This window comes from Mangifera indica, chromosome 2, assembly GCF_011075055.1.
Source record: "Mangifera indica cultivar Alphonso chromosome 2, CATAS_Mindica_2.1, whole genome shotgun sequence".
NCBI classification, from domain to species: domain Eukaryota; kingdom Viridiplantae; phylum Streptophyta; class Magnoliopsida; order Sapindales; family Anacardiaceae; genus Mangifera; species Mangifera indica.
In genome coordinates this window covers 7,352,309-7,361,787 of record NC_058138.1, presented here as the reverse complement: position 1 = coordinate 7,361,787, position 9,479 = coordinate 7,352,309, and the positions used below count along the sequence as shown (strand labels likewise).

At 32.6% G+C, this 9,479-nt stretch overlaps 1 protein-coding gene across 1 annotated transcript; it reads right to left on the bottom strand.

Moving 5' to 3' along the window:
- Positions 1-560: 560 nt before the first annotated feature.
- Positions 561-8,256, bottom strand: LOC123209199 (cysteine-rich receptor-like protein kinase 10). The gene is made up of 7 exons (XM_044627058.1): positions 7,489-8,256; positions 7,158-7,259; positions 5,440-5,642; positions 4,179-4,389; positions 1,327-1,564; positions 1,057-1,207; positions 561-970 (listed from the first exon to the last, which is right to left on the bottom strand). The coding sequence occupies exons 1-7, from the start codon at positions 7,934-7,936 to the stop codon at positions 662-664; spliced, it is 1,662 nt and encodes a 553-aa protein (XP_044482993.1). The 5' UTR covers positions 7,937-8,256; the 3' UTR covers positions 561-661.
- Between the last annotated feature and the right edge of the window lie 1,223 nt (positions 8,257-9,479).

Sequence of the window (9,479 nt, the reverse complement as noted above, 5' to 3'; positions counted from 1 at the left end):
AAGATTATTGAATTAAATAATCAATTATAACATACTTAGGATAGCTTATATGAATAATTTAATGGTTGATTATAATCACATTTAAGATGATTTAACTAATCCAAAAGTTAGTAGGATTTTCCTTTTTTGAATTGTAGGATTATTGGTTCAATAAATTTTTTTACATTTCTAATCCAAAAACTAAAGTATTAGACATATTGAACATTTTAATACATAATCAATTTTCTAGATAATTTGTCAAATATACATAATCGGATCATGAGTATTAATCCAATAATCATAAGTTGTGTTAAACATATTGACACATTGTACCTAATTATATACACAAAAATGTGCGCACAAAAAAGTAGTGATATGATTTTGATCAAATTTGTCTCACCAATTATGGATATTTATTTATTATAATATTTGATTTTTAATTCACTTACATAATAAAACATCATTTGTATATTTAATTATATACACAAAAATGTGTATATATAGCATTGCTTTTTCTAATTAGTTCATTTACAAAAAATTGTTTGAATATCTACTTTTTGAAGCCATGATTAAAATAAATATAGGAACAAGGTAATGATTGCCAAAAATTCCATAACATACATTCTTATCTTTTAATAAATGACAAAAATTTTCAAAAATGCAATTAGCCATAAAAGAATTGTCATCGAGGTGAAACACTTGAAAGGGTTACCTCATTCTTGGAGGAGAAAACTTTAGCATTTGATGAAGATTGAGCTAAATTGACCACTCTACCAACAGAAAATGCAGGTTCAGTCAGTTTAGGAAGAACTATTGTATCGCTTGCTAACATGACTACTAAAGATGACATGGTTGGCCTATCAGCTGGATCTTCTTGAACACACAATAATCCAACATGCATGTATTTCAATAATTCACTTGGAACACACGATTCCACCAAAATGGGATCCATTAGCTCTAATATATGTCCTTCACACCATAGCTTCCAAGCCTGAAATATCATATATTCATGTTGTAAACCATGCATTAACAAAGATCATTGTATATTCAATGTGAAGATTAAAAATTGGGACTTACATAATTAAGAAGACTTTGGCCATGTTCTGAAAGATAAAATCCACTATTCTTTTTTCCCGTCAAAATCTCAAGTAGAAGAACTCCAAAACTAAAAACATCAGATTTAACTGAAAACAATCCTTCCATGGCATACTCTGGAGCCATGTATCCACTATTATAAATTGGAAAAACAAATTAAGATTCAATCCCATGGAAAATGATTTGCTTGTATTCATGTTCTTATATGAGAAATCATGGTAGAAATTATGGAAAGAATTTTAATGCACTTACTATGTACCAACAACTCTCCTGGTGTTAGCTTCATGTTGATTTCCGCCAAATATTCTGGCCATTCCAAAGTCAGATATTCTAGGATTCATTTCATTATCTAATAAAATGTTACTTGGTTTGAGATCCCGATGAATTACTTTGAGTCGAGAATCCTCATGCAAATACAATAGACCTCGTGCAATGCCATTAATGATGCTTATACGTCTTTTCCAATCTAGTTCTATGCTCCTAGTTGAATCTGAACATATAATAATTAAATATAAGTTTCAAACATGACTTTCCATCAATTAGTTACAACTAGCATTGGCAAATTAATTTAAACCCCTTCACTACAACTTGCATGCTTAATGAAGTCATATTTTACCACTTTCCACTAATAGAAGGGCTTGTTGGTGCTTGTAACACCCACAAGTATGACCAAGGATATTTTGGTCTTTTGACTTTGTTTGCTTCCATTTGTGTTTAATTGATTAAGTGTACGTAGAAATTGAGATATATGACCATATAGGTAGGCCACATGCCTATGTATGTGGTGACAAGGGCAAAATGATCTTTTCTCATGTGATTTGTGAAATTTGTCTAAGTTTGGGAGGCATGCATGCGTGTGTATAATAGTGTACATGTCTGTGCATAGTCAACACATTTGAATTTTGGATAAGGAATAGTTTTGCAACGATTTTGGAAACTTCCATTTTTGTGAAATGACATACACGACTGTGTATAAACAATACATAACCATGTATTGTTAATTATAGTAAAAATAAAATGAATCCATACTATTTTGGCTCACATTATCATTATATTTTTCAAAAAATAAGAGTGTTATAGGAGAGCCAAGGAAGAATTTCAGCTAAGGGAAATCGTTTGAGGTTTGTTAAAAGAAGTTCTTGCCACGTGAAGACCTTTGCACCATCTGAAGTGAGATAAGTGTGATGATCTTTTTGGCTAGATTGAATTACTTGTTGAGTGTAATGAATTGATGCAGTGTGATTATTACTGCAAAATTATTGATATGAGGTTTATTTATGCATTATGATTTCGGGAATATACTATTTGATAAGGTAAAAAGTGTATGCTTAGGAAAATATGGTTAATATACTTTGATGGTATTACATTATGTTACTGCCTTGAATGAATTACATAGAATTTTTTGATGATGTAATGTGGTAAAATTATTAAGAGGTTTCTAGTAATATATTGATTATGTTAGATTATGCAAGGGAATATGATTGTGTAAAGGATTGGTCTTTTTGCATCATAAAGAGCTCTAAATTTGCATGTTAATAGCATGACTTGTATGAGTTATGGCGTATTTGATCTGTGTGATGATTTAGGAACATGTTGATGTGGATACACAGTAGTTTAGAAATGTTTGTGCTAGAATTTGGTTTAGACGATCAAAAGTTACGTTTTCAGGTAAGGACAAAATTTGAAAAAAAAGACACTACACACTTATATTTCAGTTGACACATGCCCGTGAACTTTTAGGGGAAAATTCTCCCTATGTAGAGAGATGCCATGAGTGTGTTAAATTGGGGAAGTGGTATGGGACACAAGTTCATGTATCCTATCCTAATTTACGTATCCATGTACAACTCATACATGACTGTGTGCCAAGAGAGAGTACACCCCTTATGTATAATTAGGGGAAAATGAAAATAGAAGTGTGTAAGTTAGTAAAGCTTTAAAAAAATTATGGAAATGACTAATATACCTCTATAAGGGATAAATGGGAGAGAAACAAATGATAAGATCCTAATGAAAGCTATTTGTGACAATAACCATTATGGGTGTGCCTAATTATGTGGATGAAGACATAAACCCTAACCAGAGTGATTTTGAGTTTAAAATACCAATGATGTACCATGAGATTCTTACCACCAAGTTGTGTATGGTATGTGTTCTACCAAGCTTAGTAGCACATGGATTTGTCATTGAGTTATGTGTAGTGTGACTTGTCACTAAGTTGTATGCAATGTGCATCTCACTGAGTTATATACAATGTGATTGTGCCACTAAGTTATGTGCGGTATAATGGTAAAAGCAAAAATGGTTAGTCTATATGGCTTCAACTATAAGCCTCTTTAACATGTGTATAAAGTACACCATATAGATGACATTGGGGATGTCATATGCATTCACCAGATGTCATTATACATCATTGAATAAAAGTAATTAGGGATGATACTGATAGTGAAATTAGGCAAAAGGTGTCGAGTTAATTGATGGGTATTTGAGATGTTAGGGAAACATTCACAACACCACAATAAGAATAGATACGAGAACTTAGGAAATATTATTTGATATTGTGCTATGTGCTTACCAATGTACTGAGTGTTTTCCACTCATTGTGTTCCCTTGTGATTTTGCAAGTAGATTTGTTAAGTAGTGAGACAGTGGCAGAGGCAGTAGGTTAGTTTAAGATGTTCCATAAGGCAAGGCACTTCTGTCAAATGCATTACAGATTTATACTTTGGAATAATTTATGCATTTGGCCTCCTTTGTGAATTGATTTTCGGACACTTGGTATGGATTTGGCTATTTATGTATCTATGTTATAACATGGATTTCAAACATACTAAAGGGATGTGGGTTTCACTAATATTCTTTTAATGCACTTTTGGGGATTGTGGTTTCATTTTATATGGGTGCCATGCATTTAATTATAGTTGCACATGTTTTAGAAAAGTTTAAGTAATACGTTTCTTTAGGTACATATACCGAGTTGGGATATGTATTTAAAAAGGGTGTTATAAGGCTATAGTTTGGAAATTGAGCTTGCGAAGTAGGTGAAGGGATTTATGGATTATCAAAACAACAAATAAATAAATAAATGAAGTTTTAGAATGTACCAAAGAGGAGAAAATCAAGGCTTTTGTTGGGCATATATTCAAAGATGAGCATCGACTCATTCCCTTCTAAGCAGCATCCCAAAAGTCTCACAAGATTTTTGTGTTGTAATTTGGAAATTAAAGTAACTTCATTTTCTAACTCTTTTAGCCCTTGTCCAGAAGTTCTTGAAAGTCTCTTCACTGCAACTTCCTTGCCATCTACTAATATTCCCTGGGATAATTAGTAATTCTATTATAACAATTAAGAAAATGTAAAACATTGGCTTCTATGATGAACATGAATCCTCAAATATAAAAGTAATTTTTGAGTAGTGGATTTGAGTTTAGTTCACACAAACCCAATTGCTGGCATACTTGTTGAGCTTGAAATGAGCCACCATGACTTGAGCTCAAAATGAGTAGCCATGGCTCAAGGATATGTGAAACTACTTAGTTCGAGCCATGAAAGGTTTAACTCAATAAGCTCACAAACCATGAATGCAAAAAAAAAAAAAAAAATGTTGTTTTAACCAATTATGGGTAATAAACAAAACCATGTCATCTATGTTTTGAACATATAAATGATTATTTAAAAAAAAATATGTTCACTAATAAATGAAAACATCATAGTGAAGTGAATTGTTAAAGTATCTTTTTATTGGGTTTATTCCCAATTGCAAAAATCCTACATTAGAAAGAGGCATTTTAATAACTCAATTCACCTATTATAAATAAACTTATTTTTTTTCTTTTCTCTACACAATTCAAATCTACTGTAATGTCTTTTTTATTTGAAAACATAAATTTAAAAAAATAATAATTATTTATAAATTCAGAATATGTTCGTTTCATTTTAGAGTCAAAATGACATTTTATTGGTAGTACCGAGCTAAGCTCAAGTTGAGCTTGAACACAAGCCGTTAAATTGAGTTTAAACTCAATCTCATGATTTTCAAAACTCATTGGGCTTGAACTTAGCTCCCTTGTGACAAGCCAAGCTTGTGCAAGTCCTGAATTGAGTTTAGTTTGATTCGAATTTATCTTGAATGTTTGTCCATAGCAGTAAAAACTAAATAAATCTTCATTGTATGCATGTATTGTAGGAATAACAAAAGGAGAATGACTATTTTTTGTGAATAACAACTAGCTATACATATTTGTTAAAATAGAGTGACCAACCATTTGTGGGCATAGAGATCACAAGCCAGTCATTCAATAAGTACTTTATGTGTTTGAATAAATCAAAGTCCCTTTACTGAATTAAAATCAATATTATACGTACCTTGTACACGGGGCCAAACCCACCTTCACCAAGCTTATTCTCATTAGAAAAATTATGTGTGGCCTCAAGTATGATGCCTAATGGAAAATGGGGAAACTCTTGAGGTTCTTGTCCCTGTGATATATCATATGAATAAGCAACTCCAACATTGCCCTCTCCCAAGCGAAGTAGTTGAACTTCGTGATCACTAGTTGATTTCTCCTCTGCAAAGCACACTTAATTTTATTGAACTAGATGAAACATCAAAGACTAATCAATTCTCTTATTATAGTAGGCTATTGGCATTTTGGTTGGGTATTTACATAGATAACCATAGATGTAGTTGAGAAAGAGAAATCAAATGGACAATAGAGGAGATTGAAACCAAATAGAGAGAAGACAAAGGTAGAGTTAGAGTAAAAGAATATAGAAAAATATTTTATGATGAGCTTTGCTTTGTACACAAAAATTTCTTCCTTTAAATATCCAATGTTTAAAGAAATATAAAGGCGATAACAAATAGAATATTATGTTATATTATTGTTTATGCCTTAGGGTCTAAAGGTAGTATTGATCAATATTAAAATCTTTGAGGATATTATTATTTTAACACCAAATGCAATAATCATAATGTGATTAATAATTTCAAAGATTCTAGTGATGATGAATGACCAACAATATGCAAATTTGCAATGTACATTTGGCTCTCACATGAGACAACCAACGTGAAAGACATTATTTGAATAGTCCTAGAGACACATGAGGTATTAAGGGATTTATCTAGTTATTAGCTTAAACTTTTAGCTTTGATGGTATTTTATCCACATGTACAATCAGAGCCTCTGGGTTTGAATCTCGTCGAGGGTTGGTGTGGGTAGTATGCAAATTTGCAAAGTTAAGACACACATTTGACCTTCAAAATGTAAGAAACTCTAGCTATCAACTTAAACTTTTAGCTCTTATGGTATCTTATACACATATGTGGCTCTTATGGCATCTTGTACACGTGTGTGTGTGTGTGTGTGTGTGTGTGTGTATAAAAGGTGTTATTGAGTCTTTGCCACATAAAAGCTAACTAATACACTTATATACTAACATCTTATTCTCTTTTCAACTTATATGGAAAAACCCAACAACCATTTCCTTACACATTGAGTCATCGATTTGACATATTTTACAAATAGTCATTTGAAAGAGCTGTGGACTACTAGTTGAAGTTTCCCATCAACTGGCTATTACCATAGACTTTACGCTTCTCATAATTAACCATCTAGAGGAACTATGGCTCACTAGTTGAAGTTTCACACCAATTGACCACTCTCATAGACTCTTAGGTGGAGTTGCTACAACCGAATTTTGATACAACTATTAGATGAAAAGGTAACTTAAGAGGTGAGACTTTTCCTTGTATTTACAACCTAACACTTACCCCTTTTCCAACCACCAACCAGCAAGAGATAACCGAACAATTTATATTTAACAAGATATTCCACAGTTTAGGTACTGATTGGTGGTACTTGTAAAAACTATGTGAACGGTGCAACTTCTGTATTGTTAAATCATTTAACTATATTTATCACCACTTATTGACCTGATTTTGTATATAAATTCGCTTATTTACTTTTTGCATTGTCATCAGTTTCTATGAATGAACATCTTTTTTTTTTTTTTTCCCTCTTAGTTTAAATAAAATGAATAAAATTTAATCCTTTCTTGAGGCAAAGTTATAAATCAATTACCTCTATCTCTTTTGTGTCTTCTGCAGAGAAGGAAAGAGCCAAGCACTACCGCTATAATCGCCGATCCTGTCGCGCCTATTGCAATCCATACTGTTTTTCTTCCTTCCAAACAAATATATTTTTTATTCACAATTTAAATTTACTTAACCCATATCAAAATATCATGCACAAGTATTTAAAGCTCGCAATTACGGGAATAAAACAAAAATTGAAAATAGAATAAAGAAAATAAATCAAGATCATGAGATATATTATCACTAGAAGAGGTTCCTTCTATGGCGCCGTGCGATTAATTATTTAAATAATTAGTTAAACTGTATCCTAACGTTACCTCTGGAAGGTGGAGGTGGTGGTGGAGACAGAAGTGATGGAGGTGCGGGTGGCACTGTTTCATTGTAGAACTTGTACAGTTCGTAGTGGAAATTACAACTTGGAAACAGCACTCTTGCTCCTACTGGTAGGGAAAACAATCCCAACCGTTGAATAGCTCCTTCAAGACATGTATTGCAATCAAGTTTTGACAGGTCCGGCGTGCACTGCGCTAGACCATATAGTGTACGAAGGGCATCTAAATTAACCTCTCTGGTTGCAAACATTTTAGAAGTGTTTACAGCCTCAGCCGTAACCTCGGTGAACAAACTGCTGAGTTTCTCACTAAATATGTCTGTACTGCCATTAAACTCTTGCGTATTAAACATGGCAAAATAAGGAACCTGGCTCATGATAGAAAAGAAGGACTTGTTTGAATAGCGGAAAAAGCACTCGTCATACCATATCATGCTTTGTTCTCCAATAGTACAAAGGTTTGTTAAGTTTGTGGTTGCAACATTAACACAAAGTTGACAGGTGTCCAGATCAACATCGCCGCGGCAAAGAAAGAGGGCATACAACTTGTAAGGGTCGCTGCCTGTGGTAGTGTTGTAGAAACCGATGGAATATTTTTCGTTGAGATAAGCCTGCCTGGGAATATCAGCTAAGAAAAGATTGAGGTTTGTTTGATAGCTGCTGTTTGTGTTGAAAGTGATGTTCGGGCATAGATGGCCAAGATATGTTGGACTAGCTTCAACGACGAAGCTCAGCAAACTTAGAAGAGAAAGAAATATGAGTATCATATCCATGAGAGACTGAGTTTTTCATTCCAGGCCTTCTGCTGATCTTTGATATAACATACAATAAAGTAGTTCTGAGAGAGATTTTGGTAAGCAGTATTTTCAACAGGAAATCGCCAAGTCCAGTCAAATTCTGTATGCTTGTGCCAACAACATCTCACCAATTCAATTGATCGTGCAAAGTTAAACAAAGCAAAGAAATTTCTGACAGCGTTGATTAAGTTATAACCGCTGACATGGGGTGGATTTGATCCCAGTTGTCTCGGTCAAATCATATTTTATAAAATGATTCAACATTTGTGATTCAGAATTTGGGATAAATTTTTCAGAGAAGTCGGCTTAGTCAAATAATATTTATATACACATCACATTTCTTACGAAACTCAAAACCAAAACGCAAAGTAACCTCTAATAGTGGTGATTTATATTTTTTACGTCACGAACTTAAATAGTAGATTTTGATAAATTGTGAGTGTAAGAATACAAAGAAACACGGTAAGGATATCAATTTTTTATGTAATTGGATAGGAAACATTAAAGCTACATCTACAGTATTCTTATAATGGGATAGAGAAAACGAAGAATTACACAACTATAATAACATGGTCAATGTGTCTATATTGTGTGTGCGCTTTTTTTTTAATTTATTTTTACTGTTCAGAATTTATAATAGTGAAATTTAGGATCATATGTACAATTATCCTATAAAATGTAAACGTTGGTGGTAGTAATTACACTTATGATTGCTGAAATTGAAGGGAGCAAGTCCAAGACAATGTAGGAAACATTTATTTGATATTTGATAGTTTACAGAAATTTTTATTTCCTGCATGAGACCTCTTCCTACAGTTGTGGACTGAGAGGAATACTTATCTATTAGTCATTTGTTATTCTTAAAGATTGCACAGTGAGTTTGATCAATCAGGAATTTTGTCTGCGTAACACTGTAGTAATAATTACTAATTAAATTATTATGATAATATAGTGTACAATCTTTATTACATTGCTTAAAATAAATAATTTATTAGGGATCTAGTTAATTTATCAAGTCTTTCACTCAGTTTAACGTTATAACTCTTACAGATAATTATTTTAATGTTAACAAAAAACCAAAGAAATTCTTGCAAACAGGCAATCTGGATCTAGTAGAAGTTGGGTCTAAATAGTTACCGACATATATATGCCATGATTGTTTTCTGTCGCTGTAATGGTT